The 19,290-nt window shown below is 42.3% G+C and overlaps 1 protein-coding gene across 2 annotated transcripts; it reads left to right on the forward strand.

Annotated features, from left to right (window-relative positions):
• The first annotated feature begins 324 nt into the window (after window positions 1-324).
• On the forward strand, window positions 325-18,163 carry ppp1cc (protein phosphatase 1, catalytic subunit, gamma isozyme). Of its 2 annotated transcripts, XM_061907008.1 has the most exons (9): window positions 325-353; window positions 2,998-3,029; window positions 3,249-3,313; window positions 6,498-6,629; window positions 12,601-12,831; window positions 13,051-13,155; window positions 14,632-14,855; window positions 15,485-15,619; window positions 17,562-18,163. In XM_061907008.1, exons 3-9 carry the CDS (start codon window positions 3,259-3,261, stop codon window positions 17,649-17,651), a joined length of 972 nt encoding a protein of 323 aa, XP_061762992.1. In that variant the 5' UTR covers window positions 325-353; window positions 2,998-3,029; window positions 3,249-3,258; the 3' UTR covers window positions 17,652-18,163. The 2 variants fall into 2 exon arrangements, with proteins under 2 accessions (XP_061762992.1, XP_061762993.1); XM_061907009.1 differs by lacking the exon at window positions 325-353 and having other exon boundaries at window positions 2,949-3,023.
• The last annotated feature ends 1,127 nt before the right edge of the window (window positions 18,164-19,290 follow it).

The raw sequence follows: 19,290 nt of genomic DNA on the forward strand, positions 1-19,290 counted from the left end.
TGGATTGTTCGCGAAAGACCCATCAGGAGTTTGGCCAAGGTGCGGCAGGAAATAAAAAAAGAATCGTTCACCGCAAATACCCGGCTACTGTTATTCACTTAAAGAGCTGGATTGTTCGCAAAAGACCCATCAGGAGTTTGGCCAAGGTGCGGCAGGGAAAAAAAGAGCCGTTCACCGCAAATACCCGGCTACTGTTATTCACTTAAAGAACTGGATTGTTCGCGAAAGACCCATCAGAAGTTTGGCCAAGGTGCGGCAGGAAAAAAAGAGTCGTTCACCGCAAATACCCGGCTACTGTTATTCACTTAAAGAGCTGGATTGTTCGCGAAAGACCCATCAGGAGTTTGACCAAGGTGCGGCAGGGAAAAAAAAGAGTCGTTCGCCGCAAATATCCGGCTTCTGTTATTCACTTAAAGAGCTGTATTGTTTGCGAAAGACCCATCAGGAGTTTGGCCAAGGTGCGGCAGGAAATAAAAAAAGAGTCGTTCACCGCAAATACCCGGCTACTGTTATTCACTTAAAGAGCTGGATTGTTCGCAAAAGACCCATCAGGAGTTTGGCCCAGGTGCGGCAGGAAATAAAAAAAGAGTCGTTCACCGCAAATACCCGGCTACAGTTATTTACTTAAAGAGCTGTATTGTTCGCGAAAGACCCATCAAGAGTTTGGCCAAGGTGCGGCAGGAAATTTAAAAAAAAGAGTTGTATTGTTCGCGAAAGACCCATCAGGAGTTTGGTCAAGGTGCGGCAGGAAAAAAAAAGAAGAGTCGTTCACCGCAAATACCCGGCTACTGTTATTCACTTAAAGAACTGGATTGTTCGCGAAAGACCCAGCAGGAGTTTGGCCAAGGTGCGGCAGGAAATAAAATAAGAGTCGTTCACCGCAAATACCCGGCTACTGTTATTCACTTAAAGAGCTGGATTGTTCGCAAAAGACCCATCAGGAGTTTGGCAAAGGTGCGGCAGGGAAAAAAAGAGTCGTTCACCGCAAATACCCGGCTACTGTTATTCACTTAAAGAACTGGATTGTTCGCGAAAGACCCATCAGGAGTTTGGCCAAGGTGCGGCAGGAAATAAAAAAAGAATCGTTCACCGCAAATACCCGGCTACTGTTATTCACTTAAAGAGCTGGATTGTTCGCAAAAGACCCATCAGGAGTTTGGCCAAGGTGCGGCAGGGAAAAAAAGAGTCGTTCACCGCAAATACCCGGCTACTGTTATTCACTTAAAGAACTGGATTGTTCGCGAAAGACCCATCAGAAGTTTGGCCAAGGTGCGGCAGAGGGAAAAAAAGAGTCGTTCACCGCAAATACCCGGCTACTGTTATTCACTTAAAGAGCTGTATTGTTCGCGAAAGACCCATCAGAAGTTAGGCCAAGGTGCAGCAGGAAAAAAAAAAAAGAGTCGTTTTCCGCAAATATCTGGCTACTGTTATTCACTTAAAGAGCTGGATTGTTCGCGAAAGATCCATCAGGAGTTTGGCCAAGGTGCGGCAGGAAAAAAAAAGAGTCGTTCACTGCAAATACCCGGCTACTGTTATTCACTTAAAGAGCTGGATTGTTCACGAAAGACCCATTAGCAGTTTGGCCAAGGTGCAGCAGGAAAAAAAAAAGAGTCGTTTACCGCAAATACCCGGCTTCTGTTATTCACTTAAAGAGCTGGATTGTTCGCGAAAGACCCATCAGAAGTTTGGCCAAGGTGCGGCAGAGGGAAAAAAAGAGTCGTTCACCGCAAATACCCGGCTACTGTTATTCACTTAAAGAGCTGTATTGTTCGCGAAAGACCCATCAGAAGTTAGGCCAAGGTGCAGCAGGAAAAAAAAAAAAGAGTCGTTTTCCGCAAATATCTGGCTACTGTTATTCACTTAAAGAGCTGGATTGTTCGCGAAAGATCCATCAGGAGTTTGGCCAAGGTGCGGCAGGAAAAAAAAAGAGTCGTTCACCGCAAATACCCGGCTACTGTTATTCACTTAAAGAGCTGGATTGTTCACGAAAGACCCATTAGCAGTTTGGCCAAGGTGCAGCAGGAAAAAAAAAAGAGTCGTTTACCGCAAATACCCGGCTTCTGTTATTCACTTAAAGAGCTGTATTGTTCGCGAAAGACCCATAAAGAGTTTGGCCATGGTGCGGCAGGGGAAAAAAAGAGTCGTTTACCGCAAATACCCGGCTACTGTTATTCATTTAAAGAGCTGGATTGTTCGCGAAAGACCCATCAGGAGTTTGGCCAAGGTGCGGCAGGAAAAAAAGAGTCGTTCACCGCAAATACCCGGCTACTGTTATTCACTTAAAGAGCTGGATTGTTCGCGAAAGACCCATCAGGAGTTTGGCCAAGGTGCGGCATCCATCCCATCCATCCATCCATTTGCTACCGCTTATTCCCTTTCGGGGTCGCGGGGGGCGCTGGCGCCTATCTCAGCTACAATCGGGCGGAAGGCAGGGTACACCCTGGACAAGTCGCCACCTCATCGCAGGGCCAACACAGATGGACAGACAACATTCACACTCACATTCACACACTAGGGCCAATTTAGTGTTGCCAATCAACCTATCCCCAATCAACCTATCCCCAGGTGCATGTCTTTGGCAGAGGAAAAAAAAGAGTCGTTTACCGCAAATACCCGGCTACTGTTATTCACTTAAATAGCTGTATTGTTTACGAAAGACCCATTAGGAGTTTGGCCAAGGTGCGGCAGGAAGAAAAAAAGAGTCGTTTACCGCAAATACCCGGCTACTGTTATTCACTTAAAGAGCTGTATTGTTCGCGAAAGACCCATCAGGACTTTGGCAAAGGTACGGCAGGGAAAAAAAGAGTCGTTTACCGCAAATATCCGGCTTCTGTTATTCACTTAAAGAGTTTGATTGTTCGCGAAAGACCCACCAGGACTTTGGTCAAGGTGCGGCACGAAATAAAAAAAAGAGTCGTTCACCGCAAATACCCGGCTACTGTTATTCACTTAAAGAACTGGATTGTTCGCGAAAGACCCATCAAGAGTTTGGCCAAGGTGCGGCGGAGAAAATCGTCTGGCGTGTGCGAGTAACTATTCTTTATTTACTCACCCTTTCCGAGTCCAAGCTAACGCTCGGTGTGAAATATCTACCAGCGCGGCTACATATTGACCGGCTCCTACCAACATATTTTTCCCGCAACCAAAAAAAATCAAAAAGTGACGTAACTAACGTCTGGATGCTAACTGCTAGCGGGCTAGCTGAACGCCGAGACCTAGATTTCGAATAATCTTATTTTTTTGTACAGGAACAGCACAATGGCCGACGTGGAAAAAATCAACATAGACAGCGTAATCCAACGTCTCTTAGAAGGTAAGTTAAATGTTCGTTTTTTTGTCCGAAAGTAGACTACTTGCGAGGCGATGTTAGCTTGCGTTGGCTAGCGCGGTGTTTTTCAACCACTGTGCCGCGGTTCACTAGTGTGCCGTGAGATACCTATTTGGGTTAAAAGATATTTTTTGCAAACCAGTAATTATGATCAGCAAATAATATCAATCAAGCATCCGTCCATTTTCTACCGCTTATTCCCTTTCGGGGTCGCGGCGCCTATCTCAGCTACAATCGGACGGAAGGCGGGGTACACCCTGGACAAGTCGCCATCTCATCGCAGGGCCAACACAGACAGACAACATTCACACTCACATTCACACACTAGGGCCAACTTGGTGTTGCCAATCAACCTATCCCCAGGTGCATGTCTTTGGAAGTGGGAGGAAACCGGAGTACCCGGAGGGAACCCACGCATTCACGGGGAGAACATGCAAACTCCACACAGAAAGATCCCGAGCCTGGATTTGAACCCAGGACTGCAGGACCTTCGTATTGTGAGGCAGACGCACTAACCCCTCTCCCACCGTGGCTCAAAGGGCTGCACAAACCACAACGCCATCCTCGGTAGCTCCCACATAAGGGCAAGGAAAAACTCACCCCAGTGGGACGTCGACAATGATGACTATGAGAAACCTTGGAGAGGACTGCATATGTGGGCAAACCCAGGGGACCGAAAGCAATGGATCTTGAGCGGATCTAACATGATATTGTGAAAGTCCAATCCATAGTGGATCTAACATCACCATGAGAATCCAGACCAAAATGGATTCAATATAGTAGCGAGAGTCCCGTCCACATTGGAGCCAGCAGTAAACCATCCCAAGCGGAGGCGGATCAGCAGCGCAGAGATGTCCCCAGCCGATACACAGGTGAGCGGTCCATCCTGGGTCCCGACTCTGGACAGCCAGTACTTCATCCATGGCCACCGGACCGGACCCCCTGGGGGACATAGGAGAGAAAGAAAAGAAACGGCAGATCAACTGGTCTAAAAAGGGTGTCTATTTAAAGGCTAGAGTATACAAATGAGTTTTAAGGTGAGACTTAAATGCTTCTACTGAGGTAGCATCTCGAACTGTTACCGGGAGGGCATTCCAGAGTACTGGAGCCCGAATAGAAAACGCTCTATAGCCCGCAGACTTTTTTGGGGCTTTGGGAATCACTAATAAGCCGGAGTCCTTTGAACGCAGATTTCTCACCGGGACATATGGTACAATACAATCGGCAAGATATGCTGGAGCTAGACCGTGTAGTATTTTATACGCAAGTAGTAAAACCTTAAAGTCACATCTTAAGTCAGGGGTGTCAAACTCAAATACAGAGTGGGCCAAAATTCTAAACTGAACAAAGCCAAGTGCCAAAGTTAAACAACGTAGTGAAGTGAATTATATTTATATAGCGCTTTTCTCTAGTGACTCAAAGCGCTTTACATAGTGAAACCCAATATCTAAGTTCCATTTAAACCAGTGTGGGTGGCACTGGGAGCAGGTGAGTAAAGTGTCTTGCCCAAGGACACAACGGCAGTGACTAGGATGGCGGGAATCGAACCTGGAACCCTCAAGTTGCTGGCACGGCCACTCTACCAAACGAGCTATACCGGCCCCTTAACATTTTAATAGGGACACAAACAAGTTTTGCATTGAATATTGAACAAGCAAGGCTTATATAACTTTATAGTGACATGCAAAATCGAGTTTTGTTGGTAGCGGGGGTGTATGTTGTAGCATCCCGGAAGAGTTAGTGCTGCAAGGAGTTCTGGGTATTTGTTCTGTTGTGTTACGGTGCGAATGTTCTCCCGAAATGTGTTTGTCATTCTTGTTTGGTGTGGGTTCACAGTGTGGTGTAAACAGTGTTAAAGTTGTTTATACGGCCACCCTCTGTGTGACCTGTATGGCTGTTGACCAAGTATGTCATGCATTCACTTGTGTGTGTGTGTGTGTAGAAGCCGCATATATTACATAACTGGGTCGGCACGCTGTTTGTATGGAGGAAAAGCGGACGTGACGACAGGTTGTAGAGGATGCTAAAAGCAGTACCTTTTAAGGCACGTCCCCAATATTGTTGTCCAGGTGGAAATTCGGGAGAATGGTTGCCCCGGGAGATTTTCGGTGGGGGGGGGGCACTGAAATTCGGGATTCTCCTGGAAAAATCTGGAGGGTTGGCAAGTATGAAAATTAGCGTTGAATACGGTGATACAGCTGCACCGCCACTGTACAATACCGGCGGGCCAGCTCTAATATTAATTTATTATTGCCTCAAGGGCTAAATGAAATTACACGGCGGGCCAAATTTGGCCCGCGGGCCAGAGTTTGATACCCATGTCTTAAGTGCACAGGAAGCCAGTGCAGGTGAGCCAGTATAGGCGTAATGTGATCAAACTTTCTTTTTCTTGTCAAAAGTCTAGCAGCCGCATTTTGTACCAACTGTAATCTTTTAATGCTAGACATGGGGAGACCCGATAATAATACGTTACAGTAATCGAGACAAGACGTAACAGCGTCGTTAGTGGACAAATCGGAGCGAATTTTAGCGATATTATGGAGATAAAAGAAGGCCGTTTTAGTAACGCTTTTAATGTGTGACTCAAACCAGAGAGTTGGGTCGAAGATAATACCCAGATTCTTTACAGAGTCACCTTGTTTAATTATTTGGTTGTCAAATGTTACAGTTGTATCATTAAATAGAGGTCGGTGTCTAGCAGGACCGATAATCAGCATTTCCGTTTTTTTGGCATTGAGTTGCAAAAAGTTGGCGGACATCCATTGTTTAATTTTGAATTGATTAACGTGGACCCCGACTTATACAAGTTGAAAAACTTATTCGAGTGTTACCATTTAGTGGTCAATTGCACGGAATATGTACTGAACTGTGCAATCTACTAATAAAAGTATCAATCAATCAATTAAGACACGCCTCCAGCTGACTACAGTCCGGCGTCTTGGTCAGCTTTAGCGGCATGTAGAGTTGGGTGTCATCAACATAACAGTGAAAGCTAACACCGTATTTGCGTATGATGTCGCCTGATGGCGCTAGCGTGTGTTTGGGAAGAGTTGAAATAGCCGTAACATTTGTATAATAACAGCCTCGATATTTCACTTTTTAGTTGTTCCTTGTGCACACAAGGATGCTTATTAAAGTACGCGGTACCTCTTTTTTGTGTGTGTTCCAGTAAGAGGAGCTAAACCTGGGAAGAATGTCCAGTTGCAGGAGATGGAGATTCGAGGTTTGTGTCTGAAATCCAGGGAGATATTCCTGAGTCAGCCCATTCTTCTGGAGCTGGAAGCCCCCCTCAAAATATGCGGTAAGATCTCCCCCTTATTAAATTTCCTTTATTCAACCAGGTAAAGACACTTTGAGATTAAAGGCCTACTGAAACCCACTACTACCGACCACACAGTCTGATAGTTTATATATCAATGATGAAATATTAACATTGCAACACATGCCAATGCGGTTAGCTTACTAAATTATAATTTTAAATTTTGTGCGAAGTATCCTTTTTGAAAACGTCGCGGTATGATGAGGCGTGACGTCACGGATTGTAGCGAACATTTTGATTCGGCACCGATCACAGCTATAAGTGGTCTGCTTTAATCGCATAATTACACAGTATTCTGGACATCTGTGTTGCAGAATCTTTTGCAATTTGTTCAATTAATAATGGAGAAGTCAAAGTAGAAAGATGGCGGTGGGAAGCTTTGAGCCTTTAGCTACACAATCACATCCTTGTTTAAAATTCCGGAAGGTGAAGCTTTACTATGGATCAGAGCGGTCAAGCGAACATGGATCCCGACCAAATGTCAAGCAGCAATTTTCGGTGAGAAAATTGTGGTAATAAGTCAGCTCTTATCGGAGACATCAGCGCAGCTTGCGTCCTGCTGCAACTGCGTGACTTCCCTCAGAAACTCTGGCGGTCAACACCCCTCCAACTTTCAAGTACTGTATAATCTCACTAAAACAATAGGCAGATAAGGGATTTTCCAGAATTATCCTAGTAAATGTGTCTAATAACATCTGAATCGCTCCCACTGCATTCGCCTTTTTTTATTTTTTTATTTTTTCTAGTCCTTCACTCTCACTTTCCTCATCCACAAATCTTTCATCCTCGCTCAAATTAATGGGGAAATTGTCGCTTTCTCGGTCCGAATAGCTCTAGCTGCTGCTGGCTATGATTGTAAACAGTGTGAGGATGTGAGGAGCCCTACAACCCGTGACGTCACACGCACATCGTCTGCTACTTCCGGTACAGGCAAGGCTTTTTTTATTAGCGACCAAAAGTTGCAAACTTTATCGTCGATGTTCTCTACTAAATCCTTTCAGCAAAAATATGGCAATATCGCGAAATGATCAAGTATGACACATAGAATGGACCTGCTATCCCTGTTTAAATACGAAAATCTCATTTCAGTAGGTCTTTAAACGGGACAGTCTAGTCCATAGTTGATCTAACATAATAGTCAGAGTTAGCCTGGGCGATATGGCCTTTTATTAATATCTCTATATTCAAAAGCCATATCACGATGCACGATATATATCTCGATATTGTACCTTAGCCTTGAATGAACACTTGATGCATATAATCACAGCAGTATGATGATTCTGTGTGTCTACATTAAAACATTCTTCTTCATACTGCATTAATATATGGTAAATGGGTTGTACTTGTATAGCGCTTTTCTACCTTTAAGGTACTCAAAGCGCTTTGACACTACTTCCACATTCACACACTGATGGCGGGAGCTTCCATGCAAGCCGCTAGCCAGCACCCATCAGGAGCAAGGGTGAAGTGTCTTGCTCAAGGACACAACGGGCGTTGACGATGTTGGTACTAGATGGGGATTGAACCAGGGACCCTCGGCCACTCTCCCAACTGCGCCACGCCGTCCAATATGTTCATTTTAAACTTTCATGGGGACCCGAGTGGACGTCAAATGAATCTAGCATAATATTGTGAGAGTCCAGTCCATAGTGGATCTAACATAATAGTGAGAGTCCAGTCCATAGTGGATCTAACATAATAGTGAGAGTCCAGTCCATAGTGGATCTAACATAATAGTGAGAGTCCAGTCCATAGTGGATCTAACATAATAGTGAGAGTCCAGTCCATAGTGGATCTAACATAATATTGTGATAGTCCAGTCTATAGTGGATCTAACATAATATTGTGAGAGTCCAGTCCATAGTAGATCTAACATAATATTGTGAGAGTCCAGTCCATAGTGGATCTAACATAATATTGTGAGAGTCCAGTCCATAGTGGATCTAACATAATATTGTGAGAGTCCAGTCCATAGTGGATCTAACATAATATTGTGAGAGTCCAGTCCATAGTGGATCTAACATAATATTGTGAGAGTCCAGTCCATAGTGGATCTAACATAATATTATGAGAGTCCAGTCCATAGTGGATCTAACATAATATCGTGAGAGTCCAGTCCATAGTGGATCTAACATAATATTGTGAGAGTCCAGTCTATAGTGGATCTAACATAATATTGTGAGAGTCCAGTCCATAGTGGATCTAACATAATATTGTGAGAGTCCAGTCCATAGTGGATCTAACCTAATAGTGAGAATCCAGTCCATAGTGGATCTAACATAATATTGTGAGAGTCCAGTCCATAGTGGATCTAACATAATATTGTGAGAGTCCAGTCCATAGTGGATCTAACATAATATTGTGAGAGTCCAGTCCATAGTGGATCTAACATAATATTGTGAGAGTCCAGTCCATAGTGGATCTAACATAATATTGTGAGAGTCCAGTCCATAGTGGATCTAACATAATAGTGAGAGTAGGGCTGGGCGATATGGCCTTTTATTAATATCTCAATATTTTTAGGCCATGTCACGATGCACAATGTATATCTCGCCTTAGCCTTGAATGAACACTTGATGCATATAATCCCAGCAGTATGATGATTCTATGTGTCTACATTAAAACATTCTTCTTCATACTGCATTAATATATGGTAATTTTAAACTTTCATGCAGAGAGGGAAATCACAACTAAGTCAAATGACCAAAACTTTATTTATTAAACAGTTATTAAGCAGTGGCACAAACATTCATGTCATTTCCAAAACAGAAAGTGCAAGATTGTCAGAGACATTTTAAAACAAGCTCTGAATGCACTTTTGTGCATGATGTCACTAAGACGACATATCAAAACACCACTAAATTAAAGTGCACTTTTTGTACAGAACGCCACTACAATAGTTTAAAACAAATAAAGTGCACTTTTGTGCATGATGTCACACAAGTTATTTCAATAACTGTCAAATTAAAATGATAGCCGTTGTCAGTTCACTGCTGGACGAAAGCCTCAGCATGTTTCTGCCTAAAGTGAACGATCTCTAGCTGCTCCCTCCACTGCACTGTTCCCAAATATTTGTCTATTTCATCTCGCCATCTCACTCTCTGTCTTCCTCTGTTTCTGCTCCCATCCATGGGTCTCCATGATGTCATTAGGGAAGTCCATCTATTATCTGTTCTCCTACTGATATGTCCAGCCCACTTCCACTTATTTAATTTGATAGTTCTCATAATGTCTTGGACTTGCGTTTGTTTTCTCACCCATTCATTTGTTTTTCTGTCTTTATATGTGATTCCGAGCATATTTCTTTCCATGTTGTGTTGTGCTGCTGCTATTTTCTTTTCCATTTTATTTGACAATGCCCAGGTTTCAGCTCTATATGTCATGGTTGGTAACACGCATTGATTAAAGACCTTTCTTTTTAGGCTTAACGGTATTTCTCCTCCCATGATGTTGCTCAGTTTTCCATATTGGCACCAACCCAATCTGATTCTCCTCCCTATCTCCTGTTCTTGACTCTTTTCTTTCAGGCTAAATCTCTGCCCAAGATAGATGTATTCATTAACTTCATCAATTTCATTTCCATTAACAGTCACAGGTCCAGGAGGTACCATGGAATTTGCCATAGCTTTTGTTTTCTTCAAATTCATTTTCAATCCACAACATTTGCTGGCATTTGCATGAGCTGCGTAACAGGAAGTCAAATAGTGTCCGTCCTTAGCTATGTGGTAGGTTACTGCGGATTATCTCCTTTTGTTGTTGACAATTTTTTTCATATGGTGTTAATCTGGAAATGTTTGCCTCGGCATTTTGATGGTGTGGGCATGTGGCACCAAATGGAGATGATGACATGCGGAGTAATCACTCTTCGTTCTCTAGCGGGTGACTTTACAAACGATGCTACATATTAGAGTAATGCTACTTTATGCACCAACACTTTAGCCCCACACTTGACAAATTACGGTTGTCTGTTCGACAAACCACCGCCAGACGATGGACCCCCTGCTGTTTTTCTTGGGAATTATTTTTCCTTCATTTGTTAACAGATTCGCACCTTCATTCTCTCGTATTACCACTCGCACGGCTCCGCTAGCATCACGGCTAACGTTACCCATGCCGCTACCTCTCTGCTCCGCGAGGGCGTATACGTATGTGACGTATGTAAGAAGGTGCGCTTGCTGTCTGAGAAAGTTAGACGACAAAGAGTGATAAAAGCATGTACCGTATTTTCCGCGCTATAAGCCGCCCCGTGTTATAAGCCGCACCTTCAATGAATGGCATATTTAAAAACTTTGTAAACCTATAAGCCGCACCGGGTCATAAGCCGCGCCCACGCTGCGCTAAAGGGAATGTCAAAAAAACAGTCAGGTCAGTCAAACTTTAATAATACAAACCAGTGTGCGAATGTGCAATCACAACAATAGTAACACTCAAAATATTGCAGAGCAATAGCAACATCAATAACTCAACTTTGCTCGAACGTTAATGTCACAGCACACAAAATAAACATTTAAAGCCTACCTTCAGAAGTTATTCCTCATCCATGAATCCCTCTAATTTTTCTTCTTCGGTGTCTGAATTAAAAAATTGGGCGAATACGGCATCCAAAATGGCGGGCTCCGTCTCGTCGAAGTCATCAGAGTCAGTGTCGCTGTTGTTGTCCGGCAGTTCCATGAATCCTGCCTTCCTGGCCGGTTCTTTTTTCAGCTATCTTGTTTATACAATATGCGTGGAAAGTAGCCAGCTTTTCTTGAAAGTCTTTTGGCAGTTGCTGTGAAATAGTAGTCCGTGTGCGGATGGAGAGATTGCGTCTTTTCATGAACCGGAAACACCAAGAAGCACCACCTTTAAAATCATCCAAGTGAAGTTCGCTTGCTGGCGCTGTTGCCTTCATTGGAATAGTGATGGTGCTGACACTTCTGCTTGCTGCTCTCTGCTCAACTACCCACTGTTCCAGTTTGTCCTCCAACTGTTGCCATCTTGCTTTGTTCCCTCAAACTCTGTGTTGTCTTCTTTACTTGGCGCAGGTCATCTTGTTGCTTCCTCCACCTAAGCATCATTGATTCATTTATGTTCAATTCTCTCGCTGCTGCTCTATTTCCGTGTTCTTCTGCGTGACTTATTTCCTTGAGTTTGAATTCTGCGTTGTACGCGTGTCTTTTAGTAGGAGCAATTTTGTGGTCGTCTTTACAGAAACACACAAATGAAATGAATCGGATTAGCCGCGCGCTTCTTCTTCTACGGGGGCGGGTGCTTACCTTGGCAGTTGCGTACCGTAGAAGAAGAAGCGCTTCCTCTTTCCAGGTGGGCGGGCGGGCGCTTACCTTGGCGGTTGCTTACCGTAGAAGAAGAAGCGCTTCCTCTTCTACGGGGAAAAAAGATGGCGGCTGTTTACCGTAGTTGCGAAACCTAAACTCTATGAAAATAAATATTTATATTAATACATATATAAGGCGCACCGGGTTATAAGCCGCACTGTCATCTTTTGAGAACATTTTTGGTTTTTAGGTGCGGCTTATAGCGTGGAAAATACGGTAGTGTAATGCCAGCAGCTAAAAGCAACTGCGTGAGAACCTATACTCGAATATCACGATATAGTCATTTTCTATATCGCACACAGACAAACCCGCGATATATCGAGTATATCAATATATTGCACAGCTCTACACGCAACTGTAAGTTTTTTTTAACTATTTGCTTGAAACTGTGGATGTTGCTGCACAATATATTGCCCTTAAAAATACACATTTGTTGTATGATTAGAACATTTTAGCCTCAACATGGCCTTAATTCCATGACAATATTGTACTGTGAGATTTTTAAACCGTTGCATCCCTAATACAATGTACAATGTGTTGGGGTACACACATTGAATAAGCATCCCTATTTTATTTTCTTCTCAAAAGAGCTGACTATAACCCCAGAAGAATAATCTCTCATTATTTGTCTTTTTCAGGTGACATCCATGGGCAATATTACGATCTGCTGAGACTGTTTGAATATGGGGGCTTCCCTCCAGAGAGCAACTACTTGTTTTTGGGGGACTACGTGGACAGGGGCAAGCAATCCCTGGAAACCATCTGTCTTTTGCTTGCCTACAAAATTAAATACCCAGAGAACTTCTTCCTGTTGAGGGGAAACCACGAGTGTGCTTCAATCAACAGAATATATGGTTTTTATGATGAGTGTAAGTAAGTTTTTAAATTTACAGTTGTGCCTCGGTTTTTGTACGCCCAAACTTTGTACGATTTGGTTTTGGATTGAAATGAAAAGATACCAAAAAAAAAAGAAAACTGAGGTTAATTGTTTTGTCAGTCGTCTCACTAGAAGGACCTACTCAGGGAGACTTGTGTTACTGCTGTAAGTGAATGATTTATTGGAATTGTTTTGCTTTTTAATGTTGCAGGTAAAAGAAGGTACAACATCAAACTCTGGAAGACTTTTACTGACTGTTTTAACTGCCTCCCAATTGCGGCGATTGTGGATGAAAAGATATTTTGCTGTCACGGAGGTATGTTGCTGTCAGAGCCTAAAGTAAATATTTAAAGTACAAACCTGATGTACTAGAGCGTGTTGCAGATGACGAAGTGGAGTTCTTTTAAAGAAAAATAATTGTTGGTGACATTTCAAACACGTACAAATGTCTCAAGCAATAACATGCGAGGGCTTTGTTCTGAAAATGTGAGTATCGTATTTTTCAGATTATAAATCGCTCCGGAGCAGGGTTTCCCACACATTGATTTATTTGTGGCGGCCCGCCACGAAAGAATTACGGCCGCCACAAATAAAATAAAAATAAATAAATAAATTATTATTTTTTTTCGACTTTTGACTGGCTTGACCGCTCATAAAAGCAATGGGACTCTGTCTGTGAATGGAGCTTGTAGTTACATATTATATAAATATTTAAATATTATATAAATATGTACATAAAGTGTTGTAATTATATTCCAACTCCGCGTTCTTCTTGGTCATCGCCGCCGCCGCTGTGTAACTGAACAATAATTGTGTTGCTGTTATTCATACAGAGTAAATGAGGAAGTTGCAGTACATAATTACTTATGATTTTTATGGAAATAAAACTTGGGTTACAAAAATGTTCTGTCAACTTAACAGATTACACCAGGTGTGTGAAATGTACGGCCCGCGGGCTGGATCAGGCCCACAAATAGGTTTTATCCGGCCCGTGGAATGCGTTTGCTAAGTCTGAATATGAGCCAAAATTTTGGAATGAAAGAAACTGCTGTTCTAAATGTGTCCACTAGATGTCGCAATAGCAATTCTTTGTATCTTTGTGGATTATGCTATATATGTAAAAAAAAAAAAAAAAAACACGTTAGTGCACCAGTCAAAGAAAATGAGCAAACTACATAAATAACATCCTGTAATTTGATTTTGATATTATTTTTTTATCTTGATTGATTGAAAACTAACACCAATTTATCACATAATTTATTCAGAAAGTATAAATAATGTAAGTACTGTAAGTGTAAAAATAGCCAACCACATTATGATTTGTACATTTTCAGAATGTGCTTGTTCTATTTTCAAACAAAATAAAAACAATCTGCCTTTGTCTTTATTTTTAAGTTATCGTGCCGTGATTTTACCGGTCCGGCCCACTTGGGAGTAGATTTTTCTCTGTGTGGCCCTTGATCTAAAATGAGTTTGACACCTGTGGATTACACTGTAATGATACTTTTGTTGACTTCACTACTGTGACAAGAAATAATGAAAATGAAATTGCGTCCTTGCTCTGTTGAAAGTGTTAATCAGAGAGATGTTTAATTGCCTTAAAGGCCTGACAAGAATGGACACCTTGTTAATGCTAACAATTTCCTGCAATTTGTTTTTGGAACAAATGTTCCTAAGTAGTCACACTGATGACATCAACCATGTTCATTGGTCTTGCGTCAACCAAATGTCTGCACCGTCAACGTCAACATCAGAGTGTTTATTTGTACTTGTTTGCTGCTATTTTGTACAGGACTTTCACCTGACCTTCAGTCCATGGAGCAGATCAGACGCATCATGCGACCCACTGACGTACCAGACCAAGGCCTGCTCTGTGATTTGCTCTGGTCTGATCCAGACAAAGATGTTTTGGGTTGGGGCGAGAATGACCGAGGTGTCTCGTTTACTTTTGGCTCAGAGGTGGTGGCCAAGTTTTTGCACAAACATGATCTGGATCTGATCTGTCGTGCCCATCAGGTAATAAGAGTCACTTATTTTAGGAAAATACAAATTGGATTTGCCCTGTGCTGACATTTACTAAACCCCATTTTTGTAACAGTCACCCTTCATCTGCTTCAAACATTGCAGAGATAACAAACTTTTAGTTCTTTAGGTCATATCTCATTTGATATAGGGCTGGACAATTCATCAAATTTTGATTTCGATTTCGATTGTGGCTTCTCACGATCATGAATGTATAATATTTTTTTAAAAATGATTGCTGGGCTGCGCAACATTCATGTAAATTCCGGTGCTTGTAACAGTGAAACGGATGAGTGAGCGTATGAGTTAAAAAAAAGATGTCTACTAGAAGTTTGGGATCTCACCATGGTTACTTGAGCTGGTTGATATTTACCAGCATGCAATTCAGACATCGACTAATTTGTCTTTTTAACTGCTTAAAGTTGAATGTTTTGTTTTTTTAATTAATAAATAATCTGCCCGATTGTAGCTGAGATAGGCGCCAGCGACCCCAAAAGAGAATAACCGGTAGAAAATGGATGGATGGAATAATTAATCAGCATTACAATATCAATCAAAATAATTCTGATTATATATTTTTGCCATAATCGTCCAGCCCTAATTTGATGTGTTGTCTTACACAGGTTGTTGAGGACGGCTATGAGTTTTTTGCAAAAAGGCAGCTGGTGACTCTTTTCTCTGCGCCTAATTATTGTGGGGAGTTTGACAACGCCGGTGCCATGATGAGTGTGGATGAGACCCTCATGTGCTCGTTTCAGGTGAGGGACCTCATTGGTTTTAGAAAATATGGATTCCGTTGCAGCAGAAGTGAAGTCCTTTTGAGTGTATTTGTTCACACCTAAGTAAGAAATACTGCAAAAAGCAGTGCACTGTCACTAGCAGGAAGTCGCAAGACACAAACTGGTGAGTGCACAGTACTGTACACTAACCTCAACACTTAGCATTGGCTATGTAATGACGGTGGGAGGGACTACCAAACTTAAAAGAAGATTTTTTTTGTAGCATTTTTTTCCTTAACCTTTGTTTGATCCTGTGTGTCAGCTGCTGAAATGTGAATTTATTTTGGAAGTGGGTGAAGTAAATAAGAAGTGGGCAAGTAATCAGTTATCGACACTAAACCATTACGAGTACAGTCTACACCAGGGGTCGGCAACCTTTACCACTCAAAGAGCCATTTTGACCCGTTTCACAAAATAAAACAAAATGCGCCACGCTGTGAAGCCACACCAAACAAGAATGACAAACACATTTCGGGAGAACGCCTGCACTGTAACACAACATAAACACAAATGGTTGTACTTGTATAGCGCTTTTCTACCTTGAAGGTACTCAAAGCGCTTTGACACTACTTCCACATTTACCCATTCACACACACATTCACACACTGATGGAGGGAGCTGCCATGCAAGGCGCCAACCAGCACCCATCAGGAGCAAGGGTGAAGTGTCTTGCTCAGGACACAACGGACGTGACGAGGTTGGTACTAGGTACCCAAAATCCCATGCATATCTAACTCTTCCGGGCTACATTATACCCCCCCCCCCCCCCCCCCCCACACACACACACACACACACACACACACACACACACGCGCGCACACGTGCTTCGGTTTAGGGGGGCGGGGTTTGGTGCTAGTGGGGGTGTATAATGTAGCCCGGAAGAGTTAGGGATGCATGGGATTCTGTGTATTTGTTCTGTTGTGTTTATTTTGTGTACCGTGCGGATGTTCTCTTGAAATATGTTTGTCATTCTTGTTTAGTGTGGGTTCACAGTGTGGCGCATATTAGTTAGGGTCTTAAAGTTGTTTATTTCACAACCCTCAGTGTAACCTGTATGGCTGTTGACCAAGTAAGCCTTGCAGTCACTTTCGTATGTTAACAGAGGCCGTATATCACATTTGACCGGCTGGAACGCAGCTACTGTGTGTAAAAACGGACGCCACGACATGTTTTAGAGAACGTTACAGGCATTGACCATCACGGCACGCCCACAATATTATGGTCCTGGTGAAAATAGGAGTATATTTGATTCGTGAGAGAGGTACTAAAATCCGGAAACCTCCCGGAATAATTGTGGGGGACGGCAATTTTGCAGCTGAGCCACAACAGAGTGATCAAAGAGCCGCGGGTTTCCGACCCCTGGTCTACACTTTATATCGAAGTGCACTGATGGAAGCCTACGTTGGGTTTTGTATGCTCTACTTTTCATATGATTTGGTGTTTGACAAAAAGTTTAGCCTAAATTTTGCACAGTTTTTTCTATACCGTCTGTTTACAAACATTGCACATAACTGTGCCTCAAATGGCATACTTCTTTAATAAGTACTTCGTTTCTAAGTTACGATTCCAATGTTGACCTTTCTATTTTTATTCTCTCCTTTTTTTAAAGGTAATTGCAACCACACTAGTTGGTTCCTCTTTTTCTGCTATGTAGCCAAAATGGCGATTATTGTCTGTCACTGCACATTAACCATTTTGGATGTTTTGAGTGCAACATCTGCGTAATGACAGCGTTCTGCTTTTTGCCCTTCATTTGTGAAGGGAGATACAGACCAAGCTGTCTTCACCAACATCTTTCCTTACTTACTGCTAATAAAAAAAAAAAAAGGATAAATGAAACAACTATTTTGCAGACAGTGCCAAATGATTAAGAAGTGTACATATTAAATTAATTGTATAACTTTGTATATTCAACTTGTAGATTTTGAAACCAGCCGAGAAGAAGAAGCCCAACGGCAGCCGTCCCGTCACCCCCCCTCGCAATTTGGTCACCAAGCAAGCAAAGAAATAAAGGATTAGTTGTTCTTCTTTTGTCCCCTTCGTTGGAGGGATTGGTTAACCTTAATGTTGCCAGTACTGAAAAGATTTCCACTCTCATTTTAGGAAAGCAAAATATTGAGTTGTTGTCCGCAGGGGTGAATTTATATGTCACCATGAAAACCTCAGGTGTTTTGCACTCCATTTTGCAGCTGGACTTTGCCACATGACTGTTGAATCAGGACAAATGTAACAATAATGCTACTTATGCACAGGAATGCCTTGTTTAAATCGGTGCAACAGTTCAAGCAGTTCCTTTTGTCATGTAATGTTTTTCATTGTTTTATTTCTTCACTGTCAGTAAAGGCTGTTAATAGCCAGACACAACGGCGATCACCACAAACACCAGTTGACTTTAACTGCTTCAAGTTTAGTACAGACTCATTCACCTCTTCACATTTTTAAGCCTGTGTTGTACTAAATTATATGAAGAAATGAGCACTCTTGTAATGTTAAATCTTTCTAATAAACTTTGAGTGTATTTAAGCTGGCTGTTTATTGAATGTTGAGTTGTCAACGTGTTCTGTATTTTAAAACGGATACTGTTAGGTGAAACACTTGAAAATGTTTTAATACAGGCAGCACGGTGGACCAGGGGTTAGTGCATCTGCCTCACAATACGAAGGTCCTGAGTAGTCCTGAGTTCAATCCCGGGTTTGGGATCTTTCTGTGTGGAGTTTGGATGTTCTCCCTGTGACTGCATGGGTTCCCTCCGCTTACTCCGGCTTCCAAGGACACAACGGCAGCGATTTGGATGTCAATAGGTGGGAAGCGAACCAGCAACCCTCAGGTTTCTGGCACGGCCGCTCTACCCACTACGCCAGGGGTAGGGAACCTATGGCTCTAGAGCCAGATGTGGCTCTTTTAATGACTGCATCTGGATCTCAGATAAATCTTAGCTGACATTGCTTAACACGATAAGTAATGAATAATTCCACTGGTAATCAGTGTTAAAAATAACGTTTAAAATATAGAACATTCTCATGCATCTTAATCCATCCATCCATTTTCTTCTGCACCTGTTCATTATAAAGTATTTTATTTATTATTGGATAACTTCAGAATAACAATGTTATTAAAAAATAATAGACTTATTATACTCTAAAATGGTTGGTCTTACTTAAAAATGCACACATTTAGTTGTATTCAGTGTTATAAAATATTGTACGGCTCTCACGGAAAGACATTTTAAAATATTTGGCTTTCATGGCTCTCTCAGCCGAAAAAGGTTCCCGACCCCTGCACTACGCCACGCCGCAAATAAGGGATCTTCCAGGATTATCCTAGTAAATGTGTCTAATTACATCTGAAACGGTCCCAGTGGAGCCATCGCTTTTTTTTTTTTTTGTGCTTCACTCTAACTTTCCTTATCCACAAATCTTTCATCCTCGCTCAAATTAATGGGGGGATTGTCGCTTTCTTGGTCCGAATAGCTCTAGCTGCTGGAGGCTCACATTATAAACAATGTTCAGATGTGAGGAGCCCTACAACCTGTGACATCACGCGCACATCGTCTGCTACTTCCGGTACAGGCAAGGCTTTTTTATTAGCGACCAAAAGTTGCGAACTTTATCGTGGACGTTCTCTAATAAATCCTTTCAGCAAAATTATGG

This window comes from Nerophis ophidion, linkage group LG07, assembly GCF_033978795.1.
Source record: "Nerophis ophidion isolate RoL-2023_Sa linkage group LG07, RoL_Noph_v1.0, whole genome shotgun sequence".
Classification (NCBI taxonomy): domain Eukaryota; kingdom Metazoa; phylum Chordata; class Actinopteri; order Syngnathiformes; family Syngnathidae; genus Nerophis; species Nerophis ophidion.

Bases quoted from the DNA above. Each gene is read 5' to 3' on its own strand.
- ppp1cc (XM_061907008.1), top strand. From the start codon at position 3,259: ATGGCCGACGTGGAAAAAATCAACATAGACAGCGTAATCCAACGTCTC. The intron at 12,832-13,050 runs GTAAGTAAGTTT...TTAATGTTGCAG, and splicing joins ATATGGTTTTTATGATGAGT to GTAAAAGAAGGTACAACATC. The intron at 15,620-17,561 runs GTGAGGGACCTC...TTCAACTTGTAG, and splicing joins CCCTCATGTGCTCGTTTCAG to ATTTTGAAACCAGCCGAGAA.